General features: G+C 33.1%; 2 protein-coding genes across 3 annotated transcripts; one reads left to right on the forward strand and one right to left on the reverse strand.

Moving 5' to 3' along the window:
* Positions 1 to 646: 646 nt before the first annotated feature.
* LOC115702678 (protein IN CHLOROPLAST ATPASE BIOGENESIS, chloroplastic) lies at positions 647 to 5276 on the forward strand. Its single transcript, XM_030630108.2, has 10 exons — positions 647 to 875; positions 1046 to 1129; positions 1817 to 1891; positions 2011 to 2053; positions 2335 to 2392; positions 2476 to 2643; positions 2744 to 2901; positions 3023 to 3104; positions 3211 to 3321; positions 4939 to 5276. Exons 1-10 carry the CDS (start codon positions 761 to 763, stop codon positions 5077 to 5079), a joined length of 1035 nt encoding a protein of 344 aa, XP_030485968.2. The 5' UTR covers positions 647 to 760; the 3' UTR covers positions 5080 to 5276.
* Positions 5277 to 6895: 1619 nt separating this feature from the next.
* Positions 6896 to 11770, reverse strand: LOC115702690 (filament-like plant protein 7). 2 transcript variants are annotated; one of them, XM_030630118.2, is made up of 6 exons: positions 11334 to 11770; positions 10996 to 11126; positions 10163 to 10307; positions 7795 to 10051; positions 7657 to 7717; positions 6896 to 7575 (listed from the first exon to the last, which is right to left on the reverse strand). In XM_030630118.2, exons 2-6 carry the CDS (start codon positions 11086 to 11088, stop codon positions 7060 to 7062), a joined length of 3072 nt encoding a protein of 1023 aa, XP_030485978.2. In that variant the 5' UTR covers positions 11089 to 11126; positions 11334 to 11770; the 3' UTR covers positions 6896 to 7059. The 2 variants fall into 2 exon arrangements, with proteins under 2 accessions (XP_030485978.2, XP_030485980.2); XM_030630120.2 differs by having other exon boundaries at positions 10163 to 10301; positions 11334 to 11717.
* Between the last annotated feature and the right edge of the window lie 2672 nt (positions 11771 to 14442).

Here is a 14442-nt window from a genome sequence, read left to right on the forward strand (position 1 = left end):
CTCTAATAATAAATTTATTTAAAATTTTATAATTACACTAATATTATTTTTAATACATTATTAAATAATATTTCAAATATAAATATTTAATTTTTTCAAACAAAAAATTTGTAATCTTTAAAAATAAAATACATTCAAAATCTTAAAAAGACCAAAATCTTAAATAAAACTAGCAATACGTGGCTCGGCACGTACATTCACCTAGTATATATAATAAGTGTACACTTTTATATCTCGTTCTTTTAATACTCTTTTATATCTCGTTCTTCTAATACTTTTTCTCACTCTTACAAAAAAAAAATTTAAGAGCACTCTTATATTTTTCTATCTTTTATATGATTAATAAAAATAGTATATTTTTTTTATGTTTTGTATTTTATTCCGAATCAATTTATGAAGGAGTTTTTACAAAAATATTAGATTTTAGGCAAAAGTTTACAATTATATTGTCGCATGAATTTTTATAAAACAATCGTAAAATAACAAAACAAAACAAAACAATTAAAACAATAGTAGAACGACTAAAATTTCCATCCCATAATAAAAAAAGTAAAAAAATTGAAAACTTGTGTAAAAATATTATTTATTGACTACGAAGGCCCAATTCTAATATTTTGGGCTTGGAATATTGAGCCCAAATTAATGTGGCTGAGATTCAGATTTTTGGTGGTGCAAATTTGAGGTAGAAGACGAGAATGGAGATATGAAAATATTATGAACCAGACTACAAACAAACCACTAAACTGAGCTCAACAAAACAATGAAGATCGGCGGAGGATTGGTGTACGGAGCCCCACGCGCCACCGCTCTACCCAAACTACTATTTAGCCATGGAAGCAACAGACTTCGTTGCTCTGCTACTTCTTCATCAACTGGTACAAAAATATGTTTTTTTTTTTTTTTTTACATTAATGGAGTTGGGTGTGTTAATAAATATTCTTTGTGTATTAATGAAAATGGAAAAGTGGGATATTTTGGTGAGTTTGAATGAGTATCTGGGCAAATCATTGTTTTGGGATTTAACAAGTTTTGGTACAAATTTCAGATCATGTAAGTTTCATAAAGGATGTAGCTACAAGTAAGCCTCCTCAGAATTTGTCTCAACTTATGAAAATGCTCAAAATAAGAGGTGGGTTATTGCTTAAACACTCAAATTATTCATTTATGGATTTAAAGATTGTAGCTTTATTTTGGTTTAAGAACTTTCATTCAAGTAGCTTGCTACTTTCATATGTGTAGAGCATGATTGGTTTGCTTGTTATGTGATTTGAGAGAATGTTGAAAAAATTTAATCCAACAATTTGATTAATTCACTTACTATTCCATCAAATAACTTTAGTCCTAGTGAATAAGTCCTCTCATATTTAGGCTATTAGTAAATAAAATTTTGAGTTTGTAGGCCAGTAATTTTTTTTAGTGGCATAAGTATCAAATTTAATAAAACTGTAATTTTCGTCTAATTTTGTAAATGCAGACTCCATTAGTATCTTAAATTTATAACTGTGGAAGTAATTATACTACACGTTCTTGTTCAGACTCAATGATTTAAAATTTGAGTCTTACATGTATCTTGTTTAAGAATTTAGTATTGACGAAGCTGAATAAAAAATAAAGTTATTAACATTAAGTATTTATACTGCTAAAAAAAATTATTGAGTTTATACGGTTACAAACTCAAAACTTTAAATACTTTTGCCGTAAATATCCTTCTTAATCCAATGCCTTCCCATCTTACATAATGGATTTGAGGAGTCAATGCATTATTTTTAGCTACTAATCACATGTATGTTGTTGCTATTTCCAATGTGTATATTAGGTGATACTATTATGTCTCCAGGAGCTAAACAAGGGTTAATCCCCATTGTCATTCCACTTGCTAGAAACAACTCTGGTATATATAACCTTTTCTCTTTTTTCTTCACTCATTTAGAATAACTATTAATTCATAGGAAGTGTTTCTTTTCTTGATTTTAGTTGAGAATTTTACACTCTTCCTTTCCATATTGCTAGGTGCTATAACTGCTCTTCTGAGATGGCCTACAGCTCCACCTGGGTAAGCTCTAGAAGAAAACCTTTCGAATTCATTTGGTGTGTTGTATTAGATTGTATTGTATTAAATTGTGTTGTATATGTTAAGTTTTGATTTATACCAAAATATTATATATTCATCTACACGGACAACTCAATATCAAACATAGTACTAAAAAAATATGATATATAATATAATTTAATATAATACGATGTAATACAGTATATCAAACGAACCCTTTATTTTCTATTCTTGGTTGGTTACTTGTCTTCACTTAATGGATCTTTCCTTAATTATCTCTATAGCATGGAGATGCCAGTAGTGGAGGTCAGAAAGCATGGAGTTTGGCTCTTGGCCAAGAATGTAAGCTCTAAAATATGCAAAAGTTTTAATTTGATTTCAAAGCAAACGTATATATATAGTTATGTTCTCATTTGTTTATACAGGTAGACCAATTGATTCATAGAATTCTAGTTGAAGCAGATACCGAAAACTCTAGTGAGAATAGCGACGAGCTGTTTCATGCTTCGGGTGATTTGGGGGAAAAACTTTACACAAAGGGTGACTTTGCCAAGTCTCAAATTTCAAACCTGGATGTCTACCTTCTAAAACAAGTATGTATAGACATGCTTTTTCTTTTCTTAATTTGTTACTTCAATTCAATCCAATGAAAAAACTTAATACAATGTCATAACAAATAGATCATTTTTTCAGGTTGGTTTGTTCCCTGATGTTTTAGAGCGTAAAGTAAAGCGACATTTCGAGCAAGGAGACCATGTTTCAGCAATGGTAACTGGAGAATTCTACACTAAAAAGGAGCATTTTCCAGGATTTGCACGGCCCTTTGTGTTCAACGCAGAGGTTTTGCTGAAGTTCGTAGGAAACTTCTATACTTTTTTGCCGTTTTACCTTTCTAGTTTCGGTCTGTGTTTCAACTTCTCAACCCGAGTCCATAGCTCATTTTCTAAGTATCTCTTTCTTTACATTGTATAGAGTTGGTCGGACTAGTGAAGCTAAAGATGCAGCGCGGGGAGCTTTAAAATCACCATGGTGGACACTAGGTTGCAAGTATGAGGTAAGAACCGATAAAAGTTATGTTCTTGTAGACATTTTCGGTTTCTCCTTTCTCATTTGAATACTTCCCGCGCTACCATATGCGTTGTTGTTGTTGTGCTATTCAGGAAGTTGCTAATATAGCTCAATGGGACGACGAGCAAATTGAGTATTTTAAAGAGAAAGTTAGTGAAGAAGGAAAGCAAGAAGATCTTAAGAAGGGAAAAGCACCTGCTCAGGTTAGTATTACTTAGTGCAAAACGAATAATAGTACTGATATGTGCACACAAAATACATACCGTGTTTTACACAGGAACATGTTAAGTTGTTTTGGTCGTCACATTTATTTAAGATAAGACTCACTTATATTAAAAATATCGGTCACATAACTGTGCATAAAGTTTTGGTACATACTTTGTGTACACATATAAAAAAAAATTAGTATATGGACATATATAGGTAATAATAGACATCATGTTAATTTTCAAAAAATTCTGAATAGTTTACGTTATCAAACACAGATTTTAAAATGGGAAATTTGATTTTCTATACTTAAAAGTTTTTAAAATTTTTTTTTTAAACCAATACATTTTACACTATAAAAAATATGACACTTTTTTCAAAACCCCAAAAATACCCCCTCTATCTACTTTGTCTCTCTCTCGGACCGAACCAAAAAAAAAAAAATGCACGTGGTCCGATGGTCGGACCACATGGTCCGATGGGGTCCGACCAATCGGACCCATCGGACCAATGTATCTCTCTTCGTCCTCAAACTGAAAAAAAAAAAAAAAGCATAAGGTCCGATGGTCGGACCACAAGGTCCGACCCATCGGACCATGTGGTCCGACCATCGGAACCATATGTTTTTTTTTTTTTTTTTTTTTTTTTTTTACGTTCTGTCCTGGATTATCTGGGTTGTTCAGTTGGTGAGAAAGAAATAGAGAGAGATATAGAAGAAAGAGAGCAAAGCAAAGCTAGAGTTGTCTGGTTTACAAGGACCCAAGCATTATTGGCAGTGGCAGTTTTGCCCCTCAGTGGAGATAGAGAGTTGTGGGGATTTTTTTTTTTTTTTTTCTCTCGTTTCTTTCTCTTGTTCAGAAAAGAAAATAAAAAAAAAACTTTGGAAAGTCCATCTATGGACTCTGTCATTAGTCTCTCATAAAAAGGTCTTCTCTATTTCCCACATCTTCAACCCAAAAACAACAATTCTCTTTATTTTTCCATTAATTTTCCTACTGCTAGGTGCAGAACCCAAAAAAGTGTGCCAGGATTTTTAATAAAGTACTGCACATGGGTGTGCCAGGATTTTCCATTAATGCTTTTTTTTTTTTTTTTTTTTATTTCAGCTTGAGGAAAACGAAGAGAGAGGCACATTGGTCCGATGGTCGGACCCATGGTCCGATGGGTCCGACCAATCGGACCCATCGGACCATGTGGTCCCACCATCGGACCATGTGCATTTTTTTTTGTTCGGTCCGAGAGAGAGAGAAAGTAGATAAAGGGGGGTATTTTTGGGTTTTGAAAAAAGTGTCATATTTTTTATAGTGTAAAATATATTGGTTTAAAAAAAAAATTTTTAAAACTTTTAAGTATAAAAAATCAAATTTTCCTTTTAAAATAGCTAGTTGTATGCTTGTTAAAACACTGAGTGCCACCGATTGTTTTGAAATTTGTTATCAATACCGTAAATTATTTAGAATTTTTCCGAAATTAGTGGGATGTCTGCTATAACTACAATATACATCACCATCTAACCAAAAAAAGAGATGTATGTTATAGTTTCTCTAAAATACTGAAAATTGAAAACGCTCATACGATAAGGGTAATATTTGTTTTTGACCGTTTTCACCCAGGTTGTATTGGATGAAGCTGCTTTCTTGTTGGATTTAGCTTCTGTGGATGGGACTTGGGATGAATGTGTTGAGCGTATTGCTGAATGTTATAAAGAGGCTGGTCTTAATGATGTTGCAACATTCATACAATACACAGATTGACAAGAGTTGAGTTTATCACTATCACTTCTTCCTATTCTTCTTATTCTTATTCTTTTTTTTTGTTTAAGATAAAAAAGAAATATACATATATATGTTTTGAATTTTTGTAACCACATTGAAAACATTCATGTAGCTACAATTTTGAGTTTGAAGTCCTATTTGATCCTATATAATACCACATCATTAATTTAGGTGTATCTATATAATTTGTTGGGATATATGTTGAATATGAATATGCTGGTTAAATGTTAATTCTATCAAAATTTTATTGAAGAGTGAAATATATTTATTTCAAGAATAAGACGAGCCACTTATTTTGCTAAAGGAGTTTGTAAGTCAAATGTTAGCATTTCAAAGATTGGAAAAACTTGTGTTAGAAAAGAATCTTGCTTCTTTGATGAGAGATTAGAGATTGTGAGATTATTGAGTCAATGCTCTACGTTAACATTAATTGTGTTGGTTATTCAAATATTTTGTTACTTTTTAAGTGATCCTACATCACAAATAACACAATTATATATATAGAGACTAAAAATTAAAATTATGTCTATAATCATAAAAGAATATATTAGCTATGTAACGTCTAAAAATAAATTTGTAAGAATTTTAAGCTCAAAACAGATAATATTATACTAATGTGAAGATAAATATTGTGTTCAACGTACTAACAAGTGGTATTAGGATTGGGTTCCAAAATTATTTATGTGAATGAATCCTTAAAATACCAAACAAAGAAGATGAGCATCGATAATCTCACAATAGGATCCATGGATGTGCTTAGTTGGACATATGGTGTGCTCTAGATAGAAGAGTTGGCCTGAATAATTGCAAGAACTCTTGAGGTAGTAGTGGTGCTCCATATAAGGCATTTGATCCAACACATTTGAGAGAAGTATACACTAATTGGTGGAGAGTTTGACGAATGGAGAATTGTTTATGGGGAGGCAAGGTGATCTTTTATTTGAGGAGAGGGTTGTTGGGTTTTCAGTCAAAATCCAATATTGGCTAAAAATGAAAAAAAGAATATGCATATATAAAAATGGACAATATCTCCATTGAGTATAAAATTTTTTGAAAAGGTGCTCAAAAATAAATCCCTAAGGACTTGGACCCAAAACAAACAATCATACCAATGTGAAGATAAACAAAATATTATATTACTTAAGATAAATATCGACATAAATACTCAAAATTTTAAATTTGTAAGTGGCATAAACAAATATTTATTTTTAGCAGCATAAATACTCAATGTTTGCAAAACTGTAATTTTTTTTCCAGTTTCGTCAGTACAAACTCTATTTTAAATTTATTAAAAGAACATTTGAAAGTAATTGGTACTACATGTTGTTGTATAGACCCAATAATCTAAAACCTAAGCCTTATATATACCTTGTTTAAAATAATACCACAAATTTATACTGACAAAATTAGAAAATTTTATAAACATTGAGTACTTATATCGCTAAAAATAAACATTAAATTTATACTACTTCCAAACTTAAAACTTTGGGTAATTTACAACTATATACCCTATTATATCCATAGGGATATGATTTTGTCCCGTTATTGTACTTTCACGGATTGTAATCCGTGATGTACGGCAGCCGTCAGATGAGGGAGTTCTTTGATCTGACGGCTGAGATTGAACCAGGAGTAATTAGGGTTAAAAAGTAGAAACATACCTGACACTCATTTAATGTATCCTGGGACCCATCTAATGTACCACGGAATACATTCCGTGAAAGTACATCACGGACAAAATCATATCCCTATATACATAACATAGCATATACAGTAGAAACGCAATACCAAAAAATTGTAAACATAAACTAAAGCTTTTTCATTATTATTATTATCATTACTTTATTTTTTTGCAACTTTGGAACTATTACAAACCAAACCACATATGTTAGGAACATAAACATGAACATGATCAGCACAACATTAACATCACTTACATCATAATAGCAATAATTCCCGTTATGAAGGAAAAGGAATAGGGATTTTCTTACTACTTTTCTTCTTTCTCCAAAGTAACTTCCTAAACAAACCCCCACCACTCCCTTGTTTCTTCGAAGGAACAATAGCTAACATATCAACTGCAACATTATTCTTATCTTGTTCTTTGCCATTAGGGAAAATAATGTTTTCTAATGGCTCTATTACCTTGTGAGAACCTAATTTAGTATTCGTAGTAGTCGAGTTGTTGTCGATTTCTTTGGTTTCGGGTGATTTGAAATTCTTAGTTGGAGTGTCGTCTTCTGCTAGCATTCGATCTAGTAGAGATGTTCGATGATTGGTGTTCTTGTTATCTTCTTTCGGGGTTGGTGTTTTGGTGTTAGTGACAGTTTTATCAGTGTTACTTGGATTAATGATTACTTTATCGAAGAGTACAGCTTCTTTCGGTGTAGCCAACGATTTTAACTGCTTCCCGAGGTTTATGATTGTCTCTTGGCACTCTGCTAACTTTTCTGTAGCAGCTGTTATCTCTTGATCCTGCAAATGAGACAATTCTAACCTTTATCAGAGTCAAATCATATTAACCTTGATTAAGCTAGAGATTTGAACAACACTTACACTTCTAAGTTGCTTTTGTTCCTCGTTAAGGTTGGTGTCGTCTGAGGTTTCCTTCTTCAGACTGATGAATAACACAGGTCAGATAAAACAAACTCAATGAATTTCTAAGAATAGTGTGTATCTTGTATTAATTGGTACCTTTCAAGTTGAAGTTGTAACTCAACACATGTAGTCTGCAATTCTTCAAAAGAGTGGTTTTTGTTATCCAGCTCAACCTCTAGAGTCATAAAGTTTTGGTGAGCTTCGATTAGTTCTCCTCTGGCCGCATTCAACTGTGTGTCGAGATCTTCATTCATCATCTTCTGATTTTCAATTTGATCCTCAATCATCTCCTTTGATTTTTTAAAAGCTTGCAATTCTGCTTGTAGGCTTTCAATAACCTTTCGAGATTCCTGAAGTTGCTTCGTTAGGTTTTCTCTCGTATCGGTAGCTGACTGAAGTCTCCCTTCCAATTCTTTCTTTTCATTCTTCAATATTATGCTTTCTTCATTTGAATGTAACAACTGTTGTTGTCTCGGAATGTGTGCTCGGTCTGCTTCTGCAAAGTGACCGATACACCCGGCTTCTGCTTCGCTTTCACTCCTTGATTCATCCCAATCACATTGCTTTATAATGGCATCCCTCATGCTTGAAACATCTTGAAGAGAAAAGCAGTGATTTATTATCCACTCCAGAGACGAAGTTAATGCTTCAACGAATTTTCCAACATCAGCCTTTCCATTCAATAGATCATAACAAGCATGCAAGTATTGCTGTAGAACATCACTGAGTTCAGAAGATTTCCACTGGAGGACACGGACCATGTAGCCTGTAGGTGACTCAGAATTCTTCAACTCAGATGGTATACCGATCCCTTCAACAAGCTCAATCATCTTGCAGATGAATTTACTCATATCTGGCTGGAGCTGTTGATTGTTCTTATCTTGTGAGATGTTCACATCAGTCCTTCCACTAGATGAATCCATTTCTAGTGATTTTTTTGCATCAGAGAGATTAGATTCATCAAATTCATTTGAGCCTTCCCTTGCAAGAGCAAGTTCACCAGGCTTTGGACGTGTGCTATGCGCCAAAGCTAATTTAATATCCTCAATTATATCTTCGAAGTTTCTTCCTGTTGCACGGTTTTGCTCCAATACCAGTTCTAAGGCATCTTGAAGCCAAACAGGGACCCCATTGAAAGAGTGCTTAATTTCTTGATTTGAGTCACTGAATCCAGATTCACTATCAGAAACTGGAACTATTTGACTGCCCCCTACTTCTGAGGAATTCTCACCAGCTGGTTTGTTGACAGAATCTACAGCTAGTTTTTCCATTTCAACAAAGTCATCCATCAAATTTATGTCTGAGGCTCCAACACTTTTTGATAGAGATCCTTTCTGTTTTTCATTTCGGAAGTGTTCCAATTCTGAAATTAAAGCAGAAGCCCATGATTCAGCACAGCTAGCCTTATCATCACTGTCAACCTCGGACATTGATGCAAGGGAGAGCTCGTGTGAAGCAAAACTATTTCTTCTTGGCTCTGTTAACGTTGAACCTTTCAAAGACTCTTCAATCTGTGACTCGGCTTGTGAAAGTTGGGAAGCTTTATGAGGGGACATGTTTTTTGAGGATTGGAGTTCGTTTGTCTTTTTAATGAGCACATCTCGAAGAGCTTTGTTTTCTTCTTCCATAGCACATAACTGCTCAGTAAGTAGGATAATCCTTTTGCTGTGTGTATCTAAGGAGCTGTTTCCCATGGAGTTTCTTCTCGTTTCAGTATAATCCCTTCCCAGCAATTCAACTTCATTTCTCATTTTCAACACGGCAGCAGGGCCAGGCAGTCGCTTCCTAACCAGGAGACGCAGCCTCTGACACTCAGATTCCAACTTCGCGATTTTCTTCACGCTCTCCAAATGCTGCCTGTGTGATGCGTCAGCAGTTCGACGATTGAATTCCCTCTCCTCATTACGGATCTCAAGCTCTTTCTCCAGCACTCTAATCTCATATTTGTAGGCAGCATTATCTTTTTCAGTGGATTCTAATCTATTCATTAGTGAGCTGAAATCTGCTTCCACCTGACTCAACTGTCTACTCAATTCCTCTATCAATTTTTCCTTCAGCACAAGAGTCTTGCCACGATGAGCATTCTCAGCAGCTACCATGGCAAGCCTTTTGTTTGTTTCTGCTAACTTCTCCTCTAAAACCTTCTGCGTCTTCTCGAATTCCCTTGAAGTCTGCATCACAGCATCATGAATTCTTTGCTGTTGCTCATCCCGAACAAATCTCAGCTGCTGCATACATTCCTTGAGGGCTGCATCTAAATGACTTAACCTTTCTTCTCTAGCAACTCTCTGCTGCAAAGCTTCATCCAGTTGTAACTTCAGAGACGCCGCACCTTCTTCTGCATTCTCCCAGCCTACACAAACATTTGCAAGAAAAACAGTACATCAAGACATAATCTTTGGAAATTCCCAAAAGAGCCAAAACAGAAGACTGTTGAAAGGGTTAATAGTGAATCAAAATTTACCCTTCATAGCTTCTAGGGCCACTTTTGCATGTTTCTCTACAAGTTCATCTTTAGAGTTGCATTCTGAGAGAGCAGATGAAAGTTTATCATTTAAAGTTTTCAAGCTCTTCTCAAGTTCCACTTTCTCATCCAGAAGAGCCTGTATCTAAAACAAATTGAGAAACAATGAATATTAGAACTCGTCCCCTTAACCAATATAATAAAGCTCCAATCAAAATTTTGAGCAACCTTAATTAAGACCAATCAAAATTCTTAAATGAAGCAACAGATTACTTAGGAAAACAGTTAGAAACCAGAAGGAACCATTAATTAGGCTCTAATTTTTGCACTGTGCTAATAAGAATCAGATTATCGTTTCACCTCCGAAAAATTATAAGAAAAGCCAATATAAGCAAATCATTTTAATGCATTAAGCCACCTCAATCTCGGTAGAAAAAACCAGACTCAGTTCCAATTTAATATTCCTCTTGCTAATTAATTACCATCTTATTTATGAATTTCATTTCCCTATTATGTCATATTATTCAAACGTGATCATATTACCATTAACTGCATTGTCTCTATACATTCTTACCCAAATGAAAACGAAATTGAACTTGGAATCAACAAAAAAAACAAGTCATGCATATAATTGTAATATTAGTCAATCATTTATATATTATCAGCTATATAATAATGTACGTAAGTCCAAAAACAGAAAACGAATCCAACACCAAAATAGCGCAAGAAGAATCTGAACTCAACCAATAGAGAGTATTATTACGTAAATATGCACGCCTTTTGCTTTTATTCTAAAATCAAATAAAATAGAAGTAAAAGATATATTAAGTTACCTCATCTTCGTTCCCTTTCAAAGGTTTATCAATCGCAACACTATTCTTCTCTATCGATTTCTTTCTCCAAAGCCATGCCTTGTTCGTATCCATTGTTACACGAAGCTTCAACACTAACCTAACCAGAAAATCTGCACACAAAAAAAAATTACTGCTTCACACTCTGTATTTTCAGCTAATGCCGATCATCATCATCGATTACGAAAAAAAATTCTTCAATCAGTGACAATGCCATCAAACAACATATATATTAAACTAGACACAATCTTGCATGAACAATCGGCACAGCATGTGAGAATACTGATCATATATATACATATACATAATGCATACAATACCTTAATGCGGCAATCTCCGATCTCTCCACGACTCACACTTGCAGCCAGAACCAGAAAATTACCAGAGGTTTTTAGAGATGATGAGAACAGAGTCTCGTAAGAGAGAGAGATAGAAAGAGAGAATAGTGTTTGGTAGTCGAGAAAAAGTGAAATGAAGGAAAAGTAAAGTTAGAAAGAGAAAGAAGAGAGAGAGAGAGAGAGAGAGAGAGAGAGAGAGAGAGAGAGAGAGAGAGAATTTGGTGTAGTTGGGATCTGACTGAGTGGGAAGGAGTGACAGAAGGAAGTGAATTAGCAAAGAAGAGGACGGTGCGCGTAGCTAACACGCGTGAGAGTAGGAGAGTGAGACGTTGACGGTGTTGACGGGCTCTTGTCGCTTTTGCTTAGATCGGACGGTGAGAAAGAGCGGACGTCCTAGTCAGATTGTCAGATGTAATCTTTAGCTAAGCAGTCTTTGATATTCGTGTCCCCTTTAATACTTTAAAAAATAAATAAATGAAAAAAAAGGCGCGACTTTTGCCTGATTTTCGTGTGTAGTAATATAAGCATCTCCAATAATATTATCTGATAGTAAAAGTTTACACGTCATAAAAAAAATATAATATTTTATTTTAATTCTGTTCACATTATTTTTAGTACTCTTACTTTTAAAATACTTTAATAAAATATTTTTTAAAAAATATTATAGTTATAATTTCACACATTATTATTTAATATATATCCTAATTTTTAGCTACTATAATTTTTTAGCTTAAATTTTTTATTATACACTAATGAATAGCATTGATGCTAAAACATAGCATCCATGCAAATTTCTAAAATGACATTCTCTTATCTCTAATAGTATAATATTTTAATATTTTACCACATAATATGTCCACCTCACCAAATATTCTCTAAAATTTTACCATTGAAGATGCTCTTAGAGGTCTAATTTTTTGACATGGTACAATTTGAGAGGCACGAACACGATTAGAAGCAAAAAAAAAAAATAAGTTTAAGTAAGATACGGTACAATGTTATAAATTCTTGTGATACGGCATGAAAAATATGGACACGGTACGATAAGCCTTGCCTAAAACCGAGTCTGAGCTAAGGCGAATTAGGCCCACTCTTAGCGTCCACCAAGTCCAATGGCCCAAAAATGTATTTTCTTTTTAAGAATATATTTATATATTTTAGTAGTTTTCAAAAATATTACAAATATTTTAATTTGAAGGTTCAATAAATTTTTTTTTTAAGTCCACTTAATCTTAAGGTCGACCGTAAATAAATTCAAAAGAAATAACACGTAAGCACGAAAAATCTATTCTAAAAGCATAATTTGTTAAAAACCTTATATTTAATAATAATAATAATAATTTAAATATTTATTAGTAAATATTCACATTTTAATAATTTTAAAAATTTTCTTATATTATATACAAATAATTAAATTATTGAAAACATAATTTTAGTAATTATCTATTTAATTGTAAAAATAAAATTTAAAAAGTAGAGTATGATTTTGAGCTCGTATAAGAAAATGGGTTAGTCCAAATAAAGTATGGTATGAATCTAAACACGATACGAATTTGAGCACGACACACACAGCTCGTATTTTTTTATAGCATGATACAATACAGTTTGTATATTTTATGGCATAGCACAATAGGACCCGTGTCGTTTTATAACACAGTACGACACGATTTATATTTGTGACACGGCAACACATATTTACAGCACCATCTATGTGTTTTGATTAATACGGTGTCGTTTTTAGGTGTACTAACATGAGAAAATTAAAATCTGTTGTCTCTAAATTCTTATTTTTGCTCCTTTTTTTAATGAATAAATAAAATAATTGTCGTTCGATTTCAGCTGGGATTCTCTTTGTATTGAGATTTGCATTTTTTATAATTATAATAAGATATAGGAACCTAAATAATAAATGGCACGTCAGAAATAATTTTTATCTGAGATGGCACGTCATAATTATATAATAAATCAATATTAATAATTTATTTAATTTAGTTTGTGAATTTTTTTTTTTTTTTGAAAATAGTTTGTGAATTATTAATATGGTGTCTATACAATAGTAGTGCTATCATTAACCTCCTATTATAATTGGGAAACTTACAAAAATACTGGAATTTGGGTTAATTTTTACAAAAATATTGTCACACGGAAAATTTTTCAAAAATACTGTGTTTTTATAAAACACCAGTAAAACACAAAACAGAGCAACTCAAAACAATAGTAGAACAACTAAAAAATACAAGTAGAACATCAGTGAAAACTTAAACTTAACACAGTATACTGTAGTATGAAACTTATAAAAAAACACAGTAAAAAATTAAAAAATACCGTCTGGCAGTATTTTTATAAAAAAAATGGCAAAAGTTAGTATACTATGTAAATTTCCCTTATAATTTCTTGATTTCTTGAAAACACGTGCCAGAATAATTTTTTTAATTTTTTTTATAACGTTGTTCGTTATACTCAAAACATCATCTTTGTAAATTTTTGAAAATTTTAAATTATTTACAGTGCTGAAAGTAGGTTTAAAATTTTTTGAACACGGGTAGTGTTGACCGAGGTTTTCGGCAACCAATAAAATAATAAAAGATTAAAGAGCTGTAAGAAATTAAAAGAATGATTTTTACGTGGTTGGGGCGTTAATGAGCCTTAGTCCACGAGTCTTTGTATTTATGAGTGTATTTAATACAGAGAATGTTCTTGGTGAGTATTTACTCTTCTTGCACTTATGCAACCCAAAATTCTCGACCCCATTAATGAGCTTTGAGGGAGTATTTATAGTGTTTTTGGTGGGGTGATTCCCAGAATTGTAGTACATATATTTCTGTAACTATCAATAAAGTTGGGTGTTCCCAATGAATATACCATGGGTAATGCATGGTCAAATCCCTAGGTGCTGTAGGGATTTTACCTAGGGATTTTATGTGGAATGTCCTTATTGCCTTTTGACTGATGGGACTCTTCATAGTGTAGCCGTCAATAGACTTAAGTGGTCATAGCCTCGTAGGTGCAGATGGGGAGTTGTGTCGTCAGACTTTATTACGTGTGGCAGTTCCAACACGTTTCCTCCCATGCGGCATTAAATGCGAGATGA

Source organism: Cannabis sativa, chromosome X (genome assembly GCF_029168945.1).
Source record: "Cannabis sativa cultivar Pink pepper isolate KNU-18-1 chromosome X, ASM2916894v1, whole genome shotgun sequence".
Lineage (NCBI taxonomy): Eukaryota > Viridiplantae > Streptophyta > Magnoliopsida > Rosales > Cannabaceae > Cannabis > Cannabis sativa.